At 45.7% G+C, this 24,156-nt stretch overlaps 1 protein-coding gene across 10 annotated transcripts in view; it reads left to right on the forward strand.

The window, feature by feature from the left end:
* Window positions 1-24,156, forward strand: part of EYA2 (EYA transcriptional coactivator and phosphatase 2) — a 254,907-nt gene that overhangs the window by 199,506 nt on the left and 31,245 nt on the right. For all 10 annotated transcript variants that reach the window (XM_089897015.1, XM_022564975.3, XM_089897017.1 and 7 more), the window contains one exon: window positions 18,334-18,423. In XM_089897015.1, coding sequence (XP_089753141.1) covers window positions 18,334-18,423 — 90 coding nt within the window. The remainder of the gene's footprint in view (window positions 1-18,333; window positions 18,424-24,156) is intronic.

The following is a 24,156-nucleotide window of genomic DNA, read 5'->3' on the forward strand; positions in this document are numbered from 1 at the left end:
AAATTGATTTTGCTACTCAAAAGAATTGTTTGTTCTCTCCTACCCACCTCCCATTCTTTAGGTTTTCTGTTGGAGGAGGGGGGTGATAGGACACTTACCTCTGTTCATCATACCATACACTGTCGGTGTTTGTAAATTGTTTAGCCTTTCTGCAGACTGAAATCATGCCTGTGTGGGCTCATGCCAAACACCCTTGCTTTCCTGATACTCAACACAAAGAAGCCTATGGACTGAGAGATGATGATGGTCCAGGCAGTCAGAGTTGCATCCTTGAGGGCTGAGTGGCATAGGGAGGAAAGGATGAGATTGGAGCAGACCATCCTGGAGACAAGTCCCAGTGCTCTTACTTAATAGATTGGGGATTCGCGGAGTCAGACGTATCTGTAAAACGGGTACAATAACAATACCTGCCTCACTGGGTTTTGGTTGGACATGATGACACAGTGCCATGAAGGCAGCCCAAGAGATCCGTTTTGGATATAAATCAGGTCTCTTCATTGTCCTTGCTTGAAACTGTTCCCTGGTTTCGAGGCTCGCTTTGAACAAAGTTCAGACTCCTCCCCGTGACCTAGAATCCCCCAAATTATCTGATTCTCCTGCCTGGCTCTCTCCTCCTTCTCCCACGTACTTTCTCTGCTCACTCCACACTGGCCTTCTGTCTACTCCTCAAACACGCAAAGCTTGTTCCTGCCTCAGGACCTTTGCACTGGCTGTTCCTTCTACCAAATCACCTCACGGCTGGCTCCTTTGTTTCGTTTGGACCTTTGCTCAGATGTTGCCTTCTCAGACAGACCTTCCCTGACCACCCCATCTCTAGCAGCCCTCCCCAAAACACATATACACAGACATATTTGGTCTCTCTCTCCCCCTCTAGCGCATCTTCAGGTTTCCTTTTCTTCAAAACACTTGTCACGATTCAAAATGAAATGTCTCAGTTTTTCATGCCCTTCCCCCTCCACTAGAATGTAAGCTCCATGTAGCAAGGGACTTTCAGTGTCTGAGACATATAGTAGGAGACATTATAACAGCGGTCTAGAGTAGGGGTCAGCAAACTGCATCCTAACCATGGGCCAAATTGGCACACAGCCGTGCTCGTTCATCTACATATTGTCTATGGCTGCTTTCACTCTCCAGCAGCAAAGTTGAGTACTTGTGACAGAGACCATATGGGCCACTGAGCCTAAAATATTTGCTATCTGGCCCTTTATAGAAAAGTTCGCCCACCTCTGGTCTAGAACATGGGCTCTGGAGCTAGACAGCTCAGGTTCAAAGCCTGCTCTACTCCCTAGCCACGTGACCTCAGGCAAGTCACTTTTCCTCCTTGCGCCTCAGTCCCTGCTTCTGTAGTGTGGGTGCAATAGCAATAATACTTACTACATGGGGTCACTGGGGGAAGATTAAAGGAGTTAATATATGTGAAGCGCTTAGAACTGTGCCTCCTATATAGTGAACAGTTTTTATAGAATAAATGAATAATAAATATAATCATAAATAATAATGAATGAATGAATGTCTTTTAAAGAACTGCATCTTTAGAAGCGTGTTGCTGGTTGGATAAGAATGTCCTCTCTCTGGAAGGTATGGTGAAGTATCACTACCACTACAAATAGTAATAACAATAATAATAATAGTAAGCAGAGGACTCACAGCATTGATGAGGACATGTCCGTTGCTGGACAGAAGCAGGAGACGCTTTGCTGGGTGGTGTCCAGCCCTGTTCTAAGCACTTGCTGTGAACTTCCAAAAATGCGCTGGTCTCCCATGCCGTCAAATGCCCCTTGGTCCTGAATGGTGGCTCACGTTAGGGTGATCATCTCTTCTGGGTCGTCTGGAACTTTCCCAGTTTTCACACTCAAAGTGCCAAGTCCCAGGAACCTCGTCAGTTCAGTCACATCAGGACAGTTGGTCCCCCTAATACATGTTCGCAGCTCCATTTATCTAGCTGTTTATTTTTTGGCCTTTAAATTTACGTCCTAGGAAAATGCTTTTAAAGCTGCCAGACACCTCCAGCTGAAAGAACTTTTTCAAAGGATAAAAAAAAAAATCTAGGAGGCTGGGTAGTTGTGTAAAACTTCAAAAGACGACCCAGTTTAGACATCTTTGTTTATTCTCTTCCATTTGACTGTGATTTTATCATTTGTAGTCAGTTTGATTCTTTTGTAATTCAGTGATGATGGGATTTATCCTACAGTTTTTTTGGTAAAGTGCTTGTGAGTACAAATAGACCTGTTTGCTGAGCTTAGAAGATCCTTTCTATTTTCTGTGTTCTCCCCTGAAACTGCCAAAGAAGCCAGGTGTTTTTTTTTTAACTTTACTGTTTAAACATGTGAATCAACCTATTTTTTCTTTACCACCATCATTTTCTTGTCTTCCTCTTTCAAACAAGCTAATCTGTTTTCCAGGAGTTTCCAAGTAATTAAACCCAATTAAAACCATTAAATTCTTTCTTTTAATGACAACTTTATTATTAAAAGCCAACCACAAGGAGGAGATTTAACTGGCAAAGCCCTCCATTGTGTGTTAATCCCTCCCTAACCTCTGGCTGACACTTGCAAGAGATAAACCCCACAGAATAGTGAGCCTGGTTTAATGAAGAGCTTTAATTAATACTTTTCTTCCTTGTGGCAGAGTAATTATTTGTTCAGCTTGTAAACAGCTACTTGGCTGTGATTTTTTAAAGGCCCAGTTGGCTTCTATGGTGTGATGGCTTTGACTGGTTTTGTGTGTTTGCATGTTTTTTGTTTTTTGTTTTTCTTTAAAAGAGAAGGGGAGAGGTCTCCATTCCAGAGTAGGTACAGAAGTGCATTGTCCCGAAGTTGGGGGCATCAGGGTAATCTACACAGGAGAAAAGCCAGGCAAACGCAGGTGGGAAGCTGCCTATATTTGTGAACCGTCTCCAAAGCGGGCAAGGCCGCCCTTTGCAGCAGAAGTCTGCAAGCCCAGACAGGGTCCCCCCCAAGACACAAGCCTGGCTTGTGGCGGTCTGGGTGCTGAAATGAGGAGGAAAAGGCCAGGATCACAAAATGCCAAACCGAGCTTTTGCTCCGCGTCTCCCCTGATCTCCCCTTCAGGTGGCACCTGAGAAAGGGACAGCCCAGTGCAAGTGCTGGGTGTGGCCAGTGAGGCCCCAGAGAAGCCATTCTGTGAGTAAGGATGACAGACTCACCAGGCGTGCTTGCTGCCAGCCAGACATCCACCTAAAGAGCTTTACGTACATCAGCTCACTTACTCTCCCCATAACTTTAGGAGGTAGATGCTATGGTTACCCACATGTACAGGCCAGGAAATGGGCACAGCGACTTCTAGCAGTCACTCACCTTCTAGTAAGAAGGACAGAGCCCGAGTTTGTAGACGGGTGTCTGGCTGCGGTGGTGGTTCTGGACAACTGGGTCACACTGCCCTTTGAGACAGAAGTACAGCACCTTCCACTCCACTGGTTGCGAGATTTTGATTTTTTTTTTTTTTTTTTTTTAGCCCGTCACTGATTTAGAAAGCTAGTTTCATTAATAAGGTTGCCCGCTCTAGAATTACAAAGTTGATTGACTAACACTAAGAACCAAGCCTTTCATTATTTTTAAAGGATTTAGAGCAGCGGGTCTCTACTTGGGGCTACTTTGGCCTCCCGGGCGCTTGTCTGGAGACATTTTTAGTTGTCACAACCGGGTGAGGGGTGCTGCTGGCATCTAATGGGTAGAGGCCAGGGATGTCGCTTAATACCCTACAGTGGACAGTACAGCCCCAGCAAAGAGCGATGTGGCTCAAAATGTCAACAGTGCCGAGGCTGACCAAGCCTGATTTATAGAAAGCTCCAGTTTTTCATTCTAGAGACATTCCGTAAACACACAAAAGCAATGTTCATGCACCCACCTATCAGAGTCCTAAAGAACTAGGCCAAGCTTTTTCTTTTAAAGTAATTAAGAGTTCCCTGGTGGCCTAGTGGTTAGGATTTGGCGCTTTCACTGCTGTGGCCTGGGTTCAATCCCTGGTCAGGGAACTGAGATCCCACAAGCCATGCAGCTCGGCCAAAAAAAAAAAAAAAGAAAATAATTCATTAAGTAATTCTGTTAGTGAATTTGACTATTAACCATGCCACCAGTTTTTCAGAAACACATCTAAGGAGCTGAGTTCTCACCCGACTACTAGCCATTGATGAACTTGCGAGGGTATAAATATTTGAAGACCACATCCCAAATTCCCAAACATCTACCTCTGCTCATTATATACATTTCCCTAAGAAAATGCCTTATGAGGAGCACAAAGTAGTGTCAACTAATTTCATCATCCAAGAAGCTTTGAGCTGAGAGAAGTGTTTGGAAATCTCCGGATGCCTCTTTGGAGGCACCAAGACTTGCCTCCCCCTGGGAGCACTCAGAGATGCCTTTGGAGCAGGAAAGATAAGCAAACAGTCCGGGAGGACTTACACCTGGGGCTGGATACACTTAGAGACTAGAAGTGGGTTTAACGCATAGGATGTCAGAATACAGGCATCTCAGAGGAGAGTCTGTGGTCTGCCCCCTTCTCATCTTGAAAGACCTACCGTGGCATTCCCCCTGAGACCCCCCTGAACAGGGTGAAAGAGACTACCCCTGGAAGCAGCCGATCTTTGATCCCTGTGAGAACAAGATAGTATTCAAATAGAGTTATGGTTTTTGTTGTTTTTTTCTGAAAATTACTTTTGCAAGCATTGCATTTGATAACATTAATGGATCTAGAGAGGCCCTGAAGTTGGTTACCAGTAACCAAGTGTGGTTACTTCCCACAACTCACCCCTTTTTTTTTTTTTTTTTTTGCGGCACGCGGGCCTCACACTGCTGTGGCCTCTCCCAATGCGGAGCACAGGCTCCGAACACGCAGGCTCAGCGGCCATGGCTCACGGGCCCAGCGGCCATGGCTCACGGGATCCTCCCGGACTGGGGCACGAACCTGTGTCCCCTGCATCGGCAGGCGGACTCTCAACCACTGCGCCACCAGGGAAGCCCAACTCACCCCTTTTTAACACATACGATGACATCCTAAAAAGTTATGGGTTACTATAAGTCGGGAGTAGGGCGGTGGGGGCAAGGCTGGGGAACCAAGGAAGGGTTCAGAGCCCTTCGAGCTGGCTGAAGTGAGCTGATTTCCAATTTCAGCCAAAGTGTCTGGTTCCCAAAGAACCATTCCTGGCTTGGGGGGCAGGGAGGGGGGCAGCTGAGAAGTGAGGGATTTACTGGGTAACTTTGCTTTTCCATATCAAGACCAGGAAATGAGAGGCACAAATGCTCAGAGGCAATAAGGGGAGATCCTTCCCAAGCCCGTGGCCTCTCCTTTTATCCACTCAGAAGCCCAGCAGTTATTAGAAAGGAAAGCCAGCCTGAGACCTGAGAAAAGAATCAGGGCTGAGTTTTGAATGGCAGCTGCCTGCCATTTTTCTCAACTTTGGAAGTGTAATTTAATTAAATGGATCCTTCATTTCATTAAAAGTAGACCTCAGCAAGTTTTTTGGTTTGCTTTTTTTTAATTTATTTATTTTATTTATTTATTTTTGGCTGCCTTGGGTCTTCGTTGCTGCGCGCGGGCTTTCTCTAGTTGCGGAGAGCGCGAGCTACTCTTCATTGCGGTGCGCAGGCTTCTCACTGCAGTGGCTTCTTTTGTTGCAGAGCACGGGCTCTAGGCGCATGGGCTTCAGTAGTTATGGCACGCAGGGTCAATAGTTGTGGCTCACAGGCTCAGTAGTTGTGGCTCACAGGCTTTAGAGCACAGGCTCAGTAGTTGTGGTACACGGGCTTAGTTGCTCCAAGACATGTAGGATCTTCCCAGACCAGGGATGGAACCCATGTCCCCTGCATTGGCAGGCGGATTCTTAACCACTGCGCCACCAGGGAAGTCCCCCCAACAGTTTTAAATCAGGCATTTACCAAAAAAAAAAAATTCTGGTGGTAATCTGCCTTAAGCTTCTTTTCCCTAATAAAGTACTTTATGTCATTAGTTCCTGCAAAGTCATATTTCATGAGTAAATGGATAAGATTTTGGTTTCTTAGGTAGCCCTGGGATAAATCCCAGCTCTGTCACTTATTAGCAGTGTGACCCTGGACAAGTCACCTCATTGCTTTGAATCTTGCTGAATCTGTAAAAGAGGGAAAAGATATTTTGAGGAGGAGGTGCGGTAATATACATAAAGCTTATACATGCTTATATATTCATTTTTTTAAATGCTTAACTGAGCATCTGCTAAGTACTGGGCTGTGTTCCATGTCCAAGGGACATAGCAATAGCTCTCACAGAGCTTCCCTTCTGATTGAGAGAGAAGCACCAAAAATCGTAAGATTATTACAGATAATGATAAATGCTATTAAAAACTGTAACAGTGTAATGAGATATAGCTTGAGTAGAGGGTCAGCATCCAGGTTACGTGAGGTGGAATGGTCAGAGAAGGTCTTTCTAGTATTGAAAGTGGGAACTGAATGTTTCAAAGGAGCCAGCCATGAAAGCGTCTGGGGAAAGGGAATTCCAGGCAGCGGGTACAGCAAGTGCAGAGGCCCTGAGGCAGTATCAAGTTTGGCAAGCTCAAGGAGCAGACATGTGCGTTGGAGTGGAAAAGTGAAGGATATTGGCTTTATTCAGAGGGCCTGGGGATGCTAGTGGGTTTTAAATGAGGAGGGACAGCTCTGATTTTTGTTTTAAAAGGAGCAATCTCGCTGCCATGTAGACAACAGCTTTGCAGGTGAAGGGAAGCTAGCTGTTTTTGTATGTAGCCCAGCACACAGATGTGCTTGTTTCCATCCTCAGTGATGATCTAAAGGCCCCTTGGGAATAAAGTAAAGACATGACTTACAGTCTAGGCTCAGATAATTAGAAACGGGTTTTTTACAAGTGTGCAGCAAGAGATATGAAAGTTACATGGGATGCGGGACAATTTTTCATTTTTAATGACTGTCCTACCTCCCTGGCACCCTCTAGTGTGTGTTTTCCAACACCACCAAGCAGTTAACTCAATTCTGACTCTTATCTTCCTGAAGACAGCAGCACAGGTTAATCCCCCTAGTTAAGGGCTCGGTCCTGCAAGACAGCCCCCACTTCAGATGCCAATTGCAAGTCCAGATTGTCACCTGTGCCTCTGACCAACTGGCTATAAATTGGAGGTTCTCATGACCCCCTCCTTAGGTTCATTTGCTAGAGCTCACAGAACTCAGAGAAACATTTACTTACACGGACTGACTAGTTTATTACAAAGGATATTATGAAGGATACAGAAGAACAGCCAGACAAAGAAGTACATAAGGCAGGGTCCCAGAAGGGTCCCCAGCACAGGAGCACCCACATGAAACTGGGGTGTGCCACCCCCCCAGCATGTGGATACATTCGCGACCCCGGAAGCTCTCCAAATCCATCTTTTGGGGTTTTATGGAGAACTTCATTACATAAGCATGATTGATGAAATCATTAGCCATCGGTGACTGAACTCAATCTCCAGCCTCTTTCACCTTCCTAGAGGGAGACCAGGAGGCGGGGCTGAAAGTTCCAACCGTCTAATCACATGCTTGGTTTCCCTGGCAACCAGTCCCGTACTTAGCACTTTTTAAAAGTCACCGTATTAACATAAACTCTGATGTTGAAAGGGGCTTGTTATGAATAACAAAAGACACTTCTTTTAGTTTTATCACTTTTTTTTTTAAGTCGAAGTATGGTTGAGTTACAATGTTATATTAGTTTCAGGTGTACAACATAGTGATTTTTTTATATATATATATATATATTTTTTTTTTTTTTTTTTTTTTTGCGGTACGCGGGCCTCTCACCGCTGTGGCCTCTCCCGTTGCGGAGCACAGGCTCCGGACGCGCAGGCTCAGCGGCCATGGCTCACGGGCCCAGCCGCTGCGTGGCATGTAGGACCCTCCCGGACCGGGGCACGAACCCGTGTCCCCTGCATCGGCAGGCGGACTCTCAACCACTGCGCCACCAGGGAAGCCCAGCGATTCAATATTTTTGTAGATTACAGCCAAAGTTATTATCCTACTATTGACTGTATCCCCTGTGCTGTGTCCACTACATGCTTGTGACTTATTTTATAACTGGCAGCTTGTACCTCTTGATCCCCTTCACCTGTTTCACCCATGCCCCGCCCCACCACCCCTCTGGCTACCACTGGTTTGTTCTCTGCATCTATGAGTCTGTTTCTGTGTTGTTATGTTTGTTCATTTGTTTTATCATTTTGATTCCACATATAAGTAAAAACATACAGTATTTGTCTTTCTCAGTCTAGCTTATTTCACTAAGCAAAATATCCTCCAGGTCCATTCATATTGTTGAAAGTGGCAAGATTTCAAATTTTTTATGGCTGAGTAATAGTCCAGTGTGTGTGTGTGTGTGTGTGTGTGTGTGTGTGTTTATCTGTATCCATTCAACACATCTTTATCCATTCAACTGCCGACGGGCACTTAGCCTGCTGCCATATCTTGGCTGTTAGAAATTCTGAGGGCTTTAGTAGTAGTTCTGTACCAGAAACAGGGACAAAAACCAAATATATATTTTCTTATTATAAATCACAATATCAAACCGTCCCAAATACCACCTCCCCCCAATTATTATGACAAGCAAAAATGTCCCCCAAACTTCCAAACTACTCTCTAGAAGGAGGTGCCACCTTTGCTGAGAACCACTGCTTTAAAACATGGTATATGAGATCATGTACCCAAAAGAGCAGCATTCTGTGATTTTTTTTGTTGTTGCATGCCGTGGTAGGTAAACAAATGGCCCCCAAAAGACGTCCAGGTCCTAGTCTCCAGAACCTGTGAATGTTACCTTGTATGGCAAAAGAGCCTTCGCAGGTGTGATTAATGTAATCACAGGGTCCTCTTAAGAGGGAGGTAGGAGATGAGAATGGATAGGAGGAGATACAAGGTCAGCAGTAAGTGGCTGTAGTGGAGAGACCAAAGCCAAGGAACACACGGTGGCCTCTAGAAGCTGAAAAAGACAAGGAAACTGATTCTGCTTGAAACCTCCCAAAGGAACGCCTTGATTTTAGACTTCTGATCTCTAGAACTGTAAGAGAATAAATTTGTGTTGTTTCAAGCCACTAAGTTTGTGGTAATTTGTTACAGCAGCCATGAGAAACTAATATACATGCTTATCTTCATGGTTAACGTCCAGTGATGGTGAGTGCAACAGGTTTGCCATCTACGGTCATGATGACAAGTTTCTTTCTAAACTGCACGCATTTACGTTTTTTTTTTTTAAGTTCGGGGAGGGGTAGCTGAATTAAAGGAAAATACTAAGTTAACATAACACAGCTGCTCTCGGGCATGGGAAACTTGCAAAGGCGTTACAAGAATAGCCATGGTTTAGAAAATACCAGGTTAAGTTATTGCTTGGGAATTTCTAAATGGGGAAAATTTTCTGATGGAAGATTCTGGGCTCTGCTGCTTTTTGCTAATAATACCTAAGCACCAGGAGCAAGTCACATCACATGCATTATCCTGCAGCAGCCCTAGAAAGGACTCTCTGCTTGTATTCAGGTGAGAAAACTCAGGGCGAGGGAGGGCGAACATCTCAACCAAGGTCATGTCCCTGGGGAATGACAGTCCCAGGATTTGAACCCAGGTCCGGCTGACTCCACAGTTGATGTTCTCAACCACTTTGCTTCATGGAGCTTCTTGCCTGTGGCCACTTCCATGCACACCTGGTGATTGGTGGGGGTAATCTGTGGTGGTCATTTGGGGGAAACTATTTGCTCCATTAGGATGACGCTTGTGTAAAGGAGAGACTGTGGCTCTAAGACCAGATAATAAGTCGGACCCTTCCCTGCACTTGACTTAACATCACCTTGGGGTTCGGAGAGTAAGAGGAGCCATCAAAAGAGAAGACAGTCAGGCTTCCCTGGTGGCGCAGCGGTTGAGGGTCCGCCTGCCGATGCAGGGGACACGGGTTAGTGCCCCAGTCCGGGAAGATCCCACATGCCGCGGAGCGGCTGGACCCGTGAGCCATGGCCGCTGAGCCTGCGCGTCCGGAGCCTGTGCTCCGCAACGGGAGAGGCCACAACAGTGAGAGGCCCGCGTACCACAAAAAAAAAAAAAAAAGAGAAGACAGTCTTCCGAAGTGCTCCCTGGCAAGGCTCAATCATTGCTAAGATTTGTAGAAGCACTTGAACTTGCCCATGGCCGTTGCCAGCTGGAAGTACCTGTTTTTGTACAGACACCGGAAAGTTGTGAGCAGAGTCAAGAATCTTTTGATTATAAGCAACAGAAACTCAGTGCACATTAGTTTAAGCCAAAAAGGAAAATGTATAACCAAAATATCTAGAAGTAGACTTTGGGAACAGCGGGATCTGATCCCCCAATAATTTCCTATGAATCTGTGTGTGTTGTCAGTAAGGCTCTGCCAGTTTGGTGACAGAGATGGCTGCCAGCATCCTCAAGTTTAGGTTCTCCCAGCTCAGCCACCTCAGGGGTAAGAAGGTGCCTGTTTCCCAGTAGTTATAGCTGACATCCTAGAGCCAACTCTACTTGGCTCCCATTGGCCACATGACCATCCCTGAACCAGTCACTATGATTCTGACCAGACCTAGGTTATGAGATCACCCTGGAAGGCCAATAATGGGTATTATTTTTGCTAAAACTTATGAACTGCTAATTTACAGATATGAAGGTTCATTACCGGAGAGATTAGGTATCTCCACAGTATCATGCTGCCTCTTTTGTTAACCAGTTGGTGTTTTTTCAAAGTGTCTAATAAAGACACTGTGTTGGGGGCCCCCAAAACCACCGTCAGGTTTGATGAGTTGCTAGAAGGGCTCACAGGACTCAGAAGAGCTATTATACTCATGGTTACAGTTTTTTACGGTAAAAGGATACAGATTAAAATCAGCGAAGGGAAAGGCACATGGAATGAAGTCCAGGAAAAACCTGGTCCAACCTTCCAGGTGTCCTCTCCCAATGGAGCACGGACAGTCCAGTTAGTTCTCCCAGCACTGAGGTGTGATAGTTCGTGCCAAGTGTTGCCAACCAGGGAAGCTCACCTGAGCCTTGGCTTCCAGGGTCTTATTGGGTCAGTGATGCAGGCATGCAGCATGTGCATGGCAGACTCCAGCCCCGCAAACAAGAGCAGGCGGTCGCCATAAATCACATTGTTAGCATAAGCTATCTGATCAACTGGTACTGCTTGACCCAAGGGCTCAGAGCTCATCCACCAGGAGCCAGCCAAGGACCAGTCTTGAAGTCAGACCTTTCTTAGGAATATGCAGAGTTTGAGCAACCCAGGCCTGCTGAGTTAACCCTCTCCTGCACAGACAGCCTCCAGATCTTCACAGCAGGGATCCCCAGAGGAAACCAGCTCAAGTGGAGACCACCAGGTACTATAGAAGCTACTGCATCTAGATATTCCAGGGGGCAACGCACCTCTTCTTTCCAGTCACGTGGCTGAGCCACAAAGTCAGGCACTTCCTCAGAGCAAAGAAGCATCATGGCATAACCAGAGGATAATGGAGTCTGGAGTCAGATCAGACCTGAATTCCAGCATCCCCCCACCCTTACACACACACACACACACACACACACACACACACACACACATTCCAACAAAAATAGAAGTTCATCATTACTGCATATGATGTACTCTGATATTTTGTCATCTATTCTAGAGATTGGCAAACTTTTTCTGTGAAAGTATGATAAATATTTTAGGCTTTAGGCTAGGCTCTGTAGCAGCTATCAACTCTGCCATTGTAGCACAAAAGCAGCCATAAACATTAAGTGAACAAACAGGCATGGCTGTGTGCCAATAAAACTTTATTTACAAAAACAGGCAGTTTACTGACCCCTGGATTCTCTTGTATTTTTTTCTATTCTTTTTTTCTTTTTTAATGCTGGACATTTAAAGTAAATGTTCACTAACAGGTTTATAACCTAGACTTTGAAAAGCTCATTTAATCTTTGTAACAACCCTATGAGTTAAGTAACCCCATTTTACAGATGAGGAACTGGGGCACATGGACATTAAGTAACTTGTACAAGGTCATCTAGTTGGTAAGAGGTGGGATTGGACTTGAACATAAGCAGTCTGGCTCAGAGCCCACACTGTTAACTTACTGCAAAGCACTCAATAAAGATTGGCTGTTATTATTATCCAACCAGCTGTGAAAAAAAAAAACAAAAGACCACAGTCATATAAGTTGATTTCAAGATGAATTTTGGGTGAGGCTTTCTTCTGTTCAAAGGGTTGTGATGCTGAATAAATAGTGTGTGGATCTCACCTCTGAATTAAACTTGGTAGAATTAAATGATGAATTAAACCATCTGCTACAAAAGCGTTATGTGCTTAAAAGAGAAAACTTGGAAAATTCAGCAAAGGAAATTCTTTATTGGACAAATAGAGTTGTGATTCATTAAAAACAACTTTTCGGTTGAAAACGTGGACTCCTTTTGAAATGAAAATGGTTGCTTCCTAATGCGCAGGGATGGGGAAGCAGCCCTCTTAAGAACACGGCTTAAATTGGAGAGCTTGCGTATTGGGGAGTGATGGAGGCACTTGACAGAAAACAGTTGCCATCATCTAAATTAATGCAAAAGTTGATTCAGATTTGAAACCTCCAGGAATCCACATCCCGTTTTCTTCATTCAGGTTTGTTTGACATCAGATTAATTTCGTTTTAGGAAAGACTTGCCCTCTCCCCTCCATCCAGGAAATACAGCCATACGTCACAAAATAACTTATTGATCTACAAGGCAGATCTCAGAGCGGCCCATGTGGTGAATGTCCTCACCATCCTCCTCTAATTAAGAGAACCTCACCAAGAATGCGTGATAATTAGGTTACAGAGCTGCATCCAGGTCTACAGCATCTGTCTCGGGTGGGGGGCGGGGGGGAGGGGCGGGGGGAGGGGGCGGGTTCCAACGCTCAGAGCATCCTCATTAACCTCCTAAATGAGTGCGTGCATAGCCCACCTCGCCATCATCAAAACTGAACCCTGACAAATCCGTAGAACATTAGAGCACATTGAAAAAATCTGCCGTGCCTTATTCTGATTTGTACCTTCACGGGGAGAGAGCCACCCACAAACTCTTGAGTCAGACAAAGATGACATTCCATCCACCCGAACCCCACCAGCTCCCAGCACAGTCCTTTCAACAGACAAGTTACAAATTGAAGCCTGTTTTGGAAAAACTCCCCTTTTCTCAGTTCTCCATTCTGGTTTAAATGGATTGTTTTTTTAAGCACAATCTGTTTCTGCTGTTGCTTGTTTAGGAAATTAACCACTGATTTTTTTTTTAATCCAAAGAGTATGTAATGCTTAAGAAAATGGTTTTCATGTGAGATGGTACTTTCATAAAGTACATCTTTAATAAAGTACCATCTGATTTGGCGTGTTCCTGCTGGGTTTACAGAAGCAGGTTCTTTGTTTAAGGGGGTGAGGAAGTGGACTGGGGGATTTTGATAATAACCAACTCTTGGGGAGTGCCTGCTGCATACTGGGCCCTGGGTTAGGGGGTTACACGTGTGCTACCTCATTTAATCCTCCCTGCAGTGTTAGCCTGTAGCCTTTTATTAGCTGAAGAACACGGCATGAAGGCTCCCATATTTTAGGCTTTCTTTGACTGGGAGATGTGCTGGGTCAGATAGGGCGTCCTCCCGCTCCAAGCTGCACAGGGTAACTTAAGCCAACAGACCAGGGCGGTGTGTTTATAGAGCATATTATGGGCGCGTTCAGCGGGCAGCATGAGATGAAACCCATGTCTGTCATCCTGTCTTCACTCCAGCTGTCTTTCACATTAATTAATGCTGAGCCTCCACTATTTTTTTTTTTTCTTCGTTTCTCAGTCTTCACAACCCTGAAAAAAACATTTTCTCCTTGGATAGAGTGGTCTGGCCCAGAGTAACACTTTGTGTTACTTAACCCCTGGGACAGTTGTGCTTTTCATGGGCTATTCCAGACTTTTCCACCCCAGCACAACTAGTTTTTATCAAGTGTCTTGAAAAGAGGTTCCCCCCTACATAGTTCAAAACAATCTAATAGGCAGCATGCAAGCAGATTCTAGGAAAAGCTGAAATCAGAGAATGCTTAGGGGATAGTTGGGTATTCTCAAGCTTCTCCTCAGAAACTTTTGGGTGTCTTTAAGTTTTTGTTTCAATTTTTAATTATACAAGAAATGTTTGAATCCCTTCTCTTTAAAAAACGTTTAGAATATACTGGACAATACTAAAGTTCACTTTGATCATCACCTCTAATTCCTCTGTCTCCTCCTCTCTGCTTTCCGCACGTAATTGCTGTTCTGACTCTGGGTATATCCTTGTAGATATTTACAAATATATAAGTGCCCATGGAAAATATGTAGTAACATTGTATATGTTTCTAATAAATGGTAATAACATGCAGTATATAACTTCCAGAAAACTTGCTTTCACTCAATTTTTTTTTTTTTTGAGGCATCCTTGGTAATACATGGAGGTCTGGTTCATTTCTTTCCATTGAGTTTAGTTTTCCATTGTATGAATATTCTACATTTTATTTCTCTAATTTCCTTTGGCTGGACAGCTAAATTGTTCCCGAACTTTTGCTATTTACAGACAGTTCTGTAATGAACATCTTTTTACATGTCCCTTGTTCACATGTATGGGTCTTTTTCCAGTTTAATATTTACTGTAGGGTAATATTACTTGGGTATGTTTCCTTTTATTTTTAATTTAGTTTTCTTTTAATCCAAGAAATCTATGCATAGAGTTGAAAATCCATAGAGTTCTCCAAAGGAAAGTATTACGAAAAACAGCAGTCCCCAGCGACTTTCCACCCACCCCCACCCTCTCTTTCTGCGCAGAGGCAACAACTTTCAACTCTTGCTGATTCTTTGGGTCACCTCCAAATTTCGAAGTAACCTGCTTCTGTGACCACATCTTGATTTTTTTGTTTTTCTGTTTTAGGCATGGTCTCTGGCTTCCCAAACTGGAAGATAAGACTTTAGCTCTCTTTTCTCACCCTTGCCTTTATCACACACATGCAGACTTTCTCTTCACATCCTCCCAATATCAGTAAGTCATAGTTTCAGCTTTATCGATAGAGAGGATTTGGCTTCTTCTAACTATGCAAATACTTGTCATAGGTAAGCCATTTTGTCTACAATAATTACCTTTCCTGTTGTGTGCTGGCATGGGACCTGACATTTTTCTGAATAAATCCTTTCAGAGGATAAGTCTGGATGGCCCCTTCTTTTTTTTTTTTTTTTTTTTTTTTTTTTTGCGGTACGCGGGCCTCTCACTGTTGCGGCCTCTCCCGTTGCGGAGCACAGGCTCCGGACGCGCAGGCTCAGCGGCCATGGCTCACGGGCCCAGCCGCTCCACGGCACGTGGGATCCTCCCGGACCGGGGCACAAACCCGCGTCCCCCGCGTCGGCAGGCGGACTCCCAACCACTGCGCCACCAGGGAAGCCCTGGCCCCTTCTTCTTGCTTCCTGTCTAGTACATGGAGGGCTGGGCACAGGTGGTTAGGTATACAAACAGCCTCGCCAAGAAAGAATGTGCAATCCTGCAGAGGTGAAATGGTTTGGGTATGAGTAATGTGTGGAAACACCCCCAAACCCTTTTGCCAGGTCACACAACGATTCCCTGCTTGGCCCTGAAAAGTTTGTTTTCCCCTTTTTCTCTTCGTTATTCATGGAGCGCTCTACCCTGCGACTTCCAGCCAGGATCTGGAGTGCTAAGCTTTGGCTATTGGGGCCCTAATGAGATGTTTCACCTAATGGCTGCGTTCCTGGGCTTGATTCTTCACAGTTGTGTGTGTGAAGCTGAGATCACCAGCTACGGGTTTTTTCCTTTTTTTTTTTTTTTTAAGGGTCAAGAAGGGTTTATGTCATTCATTATTTATTTTTATAATAGAAGTAATGCAGCCTCCCAGTAAAAAAATTCAGCGGGGAAAAGAAGTGTATGGAGTGATAGGTCAAGGCCCCCTTTACTCCTCTCCCAGTCCTGGCCCCTCCAGCTCCTCCCCTGAAGCAGTGCTGCTCTGGAAGCAGATGACCTGGCTTCAAATCCCAAAACTTGCTAGCTGTGTGGCCTTGAGCAGGTTACTCGGTGAGCCTCAGTGTTCTCATCTGTGAAATAGGAAAGTACTAGTGCTCACCTGAGAGAGTGTTGTGGGGATTAAATGAGTTAATACTTAGAGAGTGGCACAGAGAAATCACTTAATAGGTATCAACCAGGAATATTACTAAGTGTTGTCTCTCCTTTTAGACCAGTGGTTCTTTTTTTTTTTAAACATCTTTATTGGAGTATAATTGCTTTACAATGGTGTGTTAGTTTCTGCTTATAACAAAGTGAATCAGTTACACATATACATATATCCCCATATCTCTTCCCTCTTGTCTCCCTCCCTCCCACCCTCCCTATCCCACCCCTCTAGGTGGTCACAAACCACCCAGCTGATCTCCCTGTGCTATGCGGCTGCTTCCCACCAGCTAGCTGTTTTCCGAGACCAGTGGTTCTTAACCTTGACTGCACATTGAAATCAAGTGGGGAGCTCTGTAAAGCTTTCTGGTGTCTGGATCCCACCCTTAGCCATTCTGATTTTATTGATCAGGGGTATGGCCCGAGCATCAGGATTTTTAAATGCTCCTCAGATCATCACAGTGTGGAGCCCGGGTTGAGAACCACTGTGTGCCATATGCTCCATATCTTCCACGTGTATCAGTTGGAATAGGTGAGGTTATGCTGCAGTAAAAAACATCCCCCAAATCTCATCTACTTCTTTCTTTTTTAACTGGAGTACAATTGCTTTACAATCTCATCTACTTCTTATTTGTAGTACGTGTCCATTGTGGTCTGTTGCAGCTCTGACTCTCATCGTCTTTACTCTGGAGCCCAAGCTAACCGAGTAGTTTTTATCTGGAACATTTAGCCTTGTGAAGTGGGAAGAGAGCATGGCGAACCATGCACTAGCTCTTAAAGCTTCCAAGCAGAAGCAAAACATAACTTCTGCTCACATTTCATTGGCCAAAGCAAGTCATATGGTCACATCTCAACAGGGAGCATCTATATCAGGGGCCAGCAGCCTTCTTCTGCGGGGGGCCAGATAGTATTTTAGGATCTGTCACAACTACTTACCTCTGCCTGCAAAGCACAAAAGCAACCGTAGACAATACACTGTCCAAAAATGTAAAACTCACTCTTAGCTCGTGAGCCATTCAAAAACAGGCAGCAGGCCAGATCTGGCCCTCAGGCCGTAGTTTGCCAGCCCCTGGTGTATATCATCTTCCTACAGGGAGAAGCGTTTCAGGATGGGACCCCAAATATGGGTAAAGAGCAGTGCAGTCTACATGCTATGTGTATAGAAAAGAGGAGACAGAGACAGAGAGAGAATGGACCCTTTTATTGTACACTGTGTTTTACTATACTGTGATACAGCTTGCCTTTGTTCCTTAATACTACTTTTCTGGATGCTTCTTTCATGTCAGGAGTTCTAGCATTACTCCATTTTTTTAATGGCTGCCTCGTTTTCCCGGGCGTGGATGTACTACAGTGGGTTTCTTTGGTTTGGTTTGGCTGCATTGGGTCTTCACTGCTGCACACGGGCTTTCTCTAGTTGCGGCGAGCGGGGGCTGCTCTTCGATGCAGTGTGTGGGCTTCTGATTATGGTGGCTTCTCTTGTTGCGGAGCCCGGGCTCTAGGCACATGGGCTTCAGTAGTTGTGGCGCAAGGGCTCAGTAGTTGTGGCCCGCAGGCTCAGTAGTTGTGACACACGGGCTTGGTTGCTCTGCGACATGTGGAATCTTCCTGGACCAGGGATCGAACCTGGGTCCCCTACATTGGCAGGCAGATTCTCAACCACTGCACCACCAGGGAAGTCCCCTACAGTGGGTTTTGTTTATATGTTTGTTTTCGTAGTTAATCCTCTCTTGTTAGATAAAAATATTTTTTTAAATAGCCGGAGGAGGAGGGCTATAGCCATAGAGCGATCGTTGTAAGGAGAGAACCAACATCCCAGCTCTCCCAGTAGTTTATACATAGTTTATACTGCTTTCCCTGAAATCACTCAGGCCTCCCTGGAAACACACATTCTCCAAGAGGCTCTCCTTTCCTACAGCCATTTCTGGTTCTTGCAACACTGAACACAGTTGCCATTCCAGGGGCATATTTGTGGGGGGAGATTTAAACACTGACGAGGGTAAATAGAAATGATGAAAAAGTAGAAGTGAAATCTCAGAAGCTGTGCAACATTATCACCCTGACCCCACCCGGAGACACATCTTAGGCCGTGTGCTAGCCGCACAGATGAGGACAGACCGGATCTGCCATTCAGGGGTGGGCCGGGAGGAGAGGAGGCTGAGACGACAATGACTCCACTTACTTGCGCTTTTCTCTGGTTCTTCCTAACAGGACACCACGGCGTCCGTGCGCATCGGCCTCATGATGGAAGAAATGATCTTCAACCTCGCAGATACACATCTGTTCTTCAATGACCTGGAGGTTTGGAATTGCTTGATTGCTCATTTCATTCCATAGTTGCTGTATTTAATCACCTGCATCTTGTTTGGGGGCAGAGACACTGCCTTTTCTTTTTCCTTTTTTTTTTTCCTTTTTCGTTTGGAGGCTAGAAACTTTTGCTCACAACCCCGAAGAAAGCACAAAACTGTGGCCAGCCATGGCTTATTGGAAACACACTTGACCGGATTCTCTCCCCCACCTTCCCTCTCCATGGTTAATGGGCTTTTCTCTCTGTCTAGTGGTGATGTCCACTGGCAGTTTTACTAATCCAATCAAGGCTGCGTAGTTTCTTCCTCCTGAAATTTGCTATTTAATAAAGTTTATTAAGGCAAATTAGTACAGATCCTCCTGGGTCAGGAATAATTAGCAGTGGGCCAGGATGGAAGCTTTTAAAAACAATTTGCATTCTCCTGAAAACATGTTTTACAAAGAGAGAGAGAAAGTGAGCGGTGGGGCCGTGCAGATTTAAAGTATCTGCTCCTGTGCCGCTAAGCAAGTAGCAAGGGAGATAGGAAAAAGGGGGAGAGCAGCTTCAGAAATAAATTTAATTCGTTTGTTTATACCCAGCCTGTGTCAGAAAGATTGGGGAAGAATTTCAAATAGAAAACATATTTAAAATAGAGCTACTAAAGCAAAAGCAAAGGAATTGAAAGCCATGTAATGAATAAGGGTGAGGCATTGTACCAGAAAAAGTCTGGCTCAGGCTAACTACAGCAGTTAAGTTGAGTCTCTCTGAGCTTCCTGGTAGACAAAGCAAGGAGGGAAATGCAGTGCACTACTTACCCCTAATGAAAGAGCAAGCAGCTTTCTCCAAGGTGAGGAAGGTTTTTTTGGTTGATAAGAGGATTAATGTGGGAATCTTCTAGCTTTGTAAATTATATTCTCGTTATTGGTTTAACAGATTGAAAAATAGAGGCAACCTAAAATAAAACTGCATGTAAAAGAACAATTCTATTTATCCTAGTAGGAATATTTTTTTCTTAGAATCTGGAAAATCCCTGGGTACTCAACTGTGAAGTAGTAATATGAAGGCTATAAATTGCAAATCTGTCCTGGCCAACTGAGAGCATTACTCATGTATCGTCAGGAAAGGATACAGAGTTTCCTTCCCAGTCTGCAGTCCTAGAGTTCCAGAAAGGAAAATCCTTGCTGAAATGATCGATCTTGTGTTCCGTCCAGTCTCAGCAAGCCGTTTGGGCCTCAGTCCTCCCATCTGTGAAATGAGATTGATGCTCTCTGCCCAACATCTTTTTCAAAGAGAGGATTGAGATAGAAACTTGCTGAGGGAGGGGACTTCCCTGGTGGTCCAGTGGGTAAGACTCCGTGCTCCCAATGCAGGGGGCTGGGGTTCAACCCCTAGCCAGGGAACTAGATCCTGCATGCATGTGGCAACCAAGAGTCTGCATGCTGCAACTAAGGCCCAGCACAGCCTAAATAAATAACTAAATATTAAAAAAAAAAAAAAAAAAAAAAAAACTTGCTGAGAAAGAAAGCTTTGGAGCAGTGGAGAATGCCAGTAGCATCAAGGCCCAAAACTATCTCTTTAGCCAAAAGCAATGTGCAAGCTCCCTTTACAAAGTCCTCTTATGTCTTGGGGGGAAAAAAGAGAGAACTTAAAGTTAAATTTTTAAATTAAAAAAAAAAACATGGCAATTGAATTCAGCAAGTATTATGGAGCCTAATATAGTAAAGACTCAGCTGATTGCACATAGTAAAACCCAACTTGCTTTAGCAAAAAATGGAAATTATTGGCCCTTGTATCTGAAAAGTCCAGGGTAGATGTAGTTTTTCCCTGTCTCCTGCTTAGAATGTCACTTTTGCGTGAGGAGGGACGTCTGTCTGATTCACCCTAAATCCCCAGGGACCAGGCAGTAAACAACCAAACAAATCCATAAACAAGCATGCTTGTGGTAGTGAAAAGGACGTGAAGAAAATAAAACAATCAGATGTGAGACTGAGTGTTGGGGGTGAGGGAGTAGGGTAGGGGAACAGCATTCTCGAGGGGGTCAGGGAAGGCATCTCGAGCACGTGGCGCTTGAGCCAAGGCCTGAATGATGACAGGAACCAGCCAGGTGGAGACCAAGGGAGGTGGGATCAGCAGGTGCAAAGGCCCTGAGGTGAGAACTAGTGTGACATCGTCAGGGATCGGCAAGAAGGACAGGTGAGTGCAGTGAGTGAGTGAAAGCAAGGGGGCGGCTGGGAGGGATGGGTCTGGAGAGGGAGGCATGAGCCAGACACGAGCCACAGACATCACAGTTGGACAACCATGGGGCGAGGGAGCATGAAATGGGAAGAGCCACGTGACCTGATTAATGTTTTAAAATGACCACTCTGGTTGCTGCATGGAGATTAGGCAGTAGGATGGGAAAGGTAGAGACAGGGGGACCAGCAAAGAGATACTTCCAAGCCAAAGATGAAAAACGGGTTGGATCAAGATGGGAAGAAGACGTGGGCTCCGGGAGAATGGCAGGAAAGCTGAGAGGCCTTGCTGACGGGTTGGATGTGGGGGATGAGAGGAGAGAGGAGCCCAGAGGGGCTCCTGGGCTTGGCCTGACCTGGGTGATGGTGCTGTTCTCTGTGGTAGGCAACACAGGGAAGACGGGAGAATCCATCCTTCTGTTGTGGGCACATGAGGTCGGAGGTGTCTGGGACACCCCAGTGAAATACCAAATCGACAGACAGATACGCGAGTTTGAAGCTCTCAGGCAGTGACAGTGGTAGACAGATAGTAAGCACTTTGTCCGTCTTGTTGAACCTGAGGCTCAGAGCCGGGTATTTTTGGACTGGTGTGTATTCAAGCCCATGTCTTCAGAACCTCTGCTGTTCCGCGCTGGCCCCAAAGTCAAAGTCGCACCTCTTGGAAAAGGATCTTAATTACCAGCTGGAGCTACTCAGGGAAGCCAGTTTGTTTTTATTCCTACATTTTTTTCCAAAATGTCCCCAGTGCCAGAAGCCCCGAGGGCACCTCAGCAGAATTGAAACCATGTTATACGATGCAGAAGTTAAGACACAAGTGAAAACATATTGCTTGCTGGTGCAGGGAGCCCCCGTCAAAATCTGAAGGGCAGCCCGGTGGAGCTCCCCAGGGAGGTCCTTCGGGGCTGGAGCCTGGCTCCTGCATGGATGGTCAGATGATGGGGTTTAGGGAACGAAGTCAGATCCCCTTCTGCTCTGAGCCTGCAGTGCCATCTCTAAATAAGGAGATCAGCTCCCACAAGCAACAGCAATTTATGGAGAGTTTATCATTCACCAGGCCCTGCTCTAAGTGCTGTGGATTCAGTGGCAAAAAAAACGAAAATAAAACACAGCAAGATTCCCCCACCCTGGAGGCATTGACCTTCCAGTTGGGGAAGCAGACCATAAACAATTGAATATAAAATGTCAGATAAAGTGCTCCAAAGAGAGGCCAGCAGAGCCGGAGGAGATGGTCACAGGGACTGTTTTCCTTGGTAAAACCAGGTAAGGCTTCTGTGACACTGGAGCAGAGACCTGAAGGAGGTAAGGGAGAGGACCACGTGGGCATCTAGGCAGAGAGTGTGCCAGACAGAGAGAACAGCAGTGCAGAGGCCCTGGGGCATGGTCAGAGTTGGCAAGTTCCAGGAACAGGAAGGAGAGCCCAGTGCAGCTAGAGCAAAAGAGCAGGAAGGACTGTGGAGGGCATTTTGGGGGAGGGGAGACAGATCACGTGGGGCCTCTGGGCCATCATAAGGCTCTGGGTAACATTCTAACAGTGACCAGAAGCTATTGGAGGATTTAGAGCAGGGGAGCAACATGACCTGACTCACCGTTCAGAGGCTCCCTCTGGCCGCCGGGTGGAGAACAGACCAAAGGGGGCAATGGTGGAAGCAGGTGTTTGCATTAGATCGTTCCCGGACTGAAAGGTGAAAGTGCTCATGGGGCAGGGATTCCATGAGGAGGACTGGTCAGAGACAAAGTAGGTGCCAAGTTCAGCTGTATCTCAGGACTTTAGGGGTGCGTGTCCAGAGTTTACGGCAAGTGTCTGCTAGTCAGTTCAGTCTGCCTTTGAGTCCTGGCTCCACCATCTCCTGGCTGTGTGACCTGTGCAAGTCACTCCACCTCCTTTGAACCTCAGTTTCCTCATCTGTTAAACGGGTAGAAGAAAAGCCCCTAACTTCCAGGGTCGTCAGGATGATGGGAGATACACGGAAGCAGTCAGCAGAGAGCCTGGCACACGGTACATGCCCAAGAGATGGGCCTCCCCACCAGAGGGCTGCATGTGCCACTGGGACTGTGCAAGGGGGGGTTTACATGGTACAGGGGCAAATTGATTAATTTAAATCATTATATGTTTATTGTATGATGAGCTAGAAAAGGTAACTAGGTTGCCCAATCCCCGATTTTACCATAATTCAGTAACAATACATGTAATGCAGAGATAGGGCAAAGATTATGACAGTGGTGAGCAACCTGGCCCTAAATGACAGCAGGTTGCTGGAGTTTGGGCATAAGTATTGACAATTACCCGGCCAACTTGCCTTTGTGCGAGAGCTACTTCTTTTGCAGTAAAATCCAGGGCAGAGGATCCTCATCTGAAATGTCAGCTGGGTTGTGGAGCAAGGGGGGAGGTTTGATTGAAATTCACACACCTGCCGCTTGGGAGCTCATGAAAGCATCCTCGGGCTCACTAAACTGCGCATGTCCCACTGCCAAAGCCAGGCCGGACCCGGCTGAGTGGAGGTGCCCGGGAGCACAGTCCTCTTGGGTTTGATTTCGGGGCTCAGTGTGCAGCAGGGGAGGCGATGCCATCCATCCTCGTGGCCCCTGCGTGAAGAGGTGAGTGGGGGGAAAGCAGGGCAGATTCAGGCGAGGGACAGCCCCGTCCTCGCTTTTCTGTCTTCCCTGGTTCTCAGAGCGCAGGCTCTCGATGTCTGCAACCTCATTATCGTCAAGCGGGGGAGGGTGAGTTTGGAAATGGGAGGGAAGTGTGGGTTATCACACGAAGGGGAAGAACTGTCGGCTCCTAGCAGTCGGGGCCAGGGGTGCCACGTAACCCAGTACTTTGTACAGCCTTGTACAACGAGGAATCATTCCCCGCAAAACGCCAGGGGCACCCCGTTGAGAAACGCTGCACCAAGCCCTTGAGAGCAGTCAGTCAGCTGCACCGTATTTACGGATCACCTAGCGTACAGCACAATGCAGGCTTCATGTAACTTGCTTTTACTTGAAAAAAATTTTTTGTTGTTAAGCTTACAGTTTTTCTCTTCTTAGTGTTTGGGGGAGTGACTAGCACATTTTGCCAGTGATTTCATAGGTGATATTACTGAGGATGAAGCTAAGGTTTTATTTTTTGTTTGTTTTATTGGAGGACAGTTGATTCACAATGTTGTGTTGTTTCTGGTGTGCAGCGAAGTGACTCAGTTATGCGTACGTATTCTTGCACATCCTTCCCATTATGGTTCATCACAGGATATTGAACACATTTCCCTGTGCTACACATAAATCCTTGTTGTTTATATACAGTGGTGTGTATCTCTTAATCCCAAACTCCTAATTTATCCCCCCGTTTCCCTTTGGTGACTACATGTTTGTTTTCTGTCAGTATGCCTGTGAGTCTGTTTCTCTTTTGTCAGTAAGTTCACTTGTGTCATACTTTGGATTCCACGTATAAGTGACGTCATACGGCATTTGTCTTTCTGTGTCTGACTTACTTCACTTAGTGTGATCACCTCTAGGTCCACCCATGTTGCTGCAAAT

This window comes from Delphinapterus leucas, chromosome 15 (assembly GCF_059928025.1).
Source record: "Delphinapterus leucas isolate spDelLeu-1000000601 "Yukka" chromosome 15, BTC_Dleu_Yukka2, whole genome shotgun sequence".
Taxonomy (NCBI): domain Eukaryota; kingdom Metazoa; phylum Chordata; class Mammalia; order Artiodactyla; family Monodontidae; genus Delphinapterus; species Delphinapterus leucas.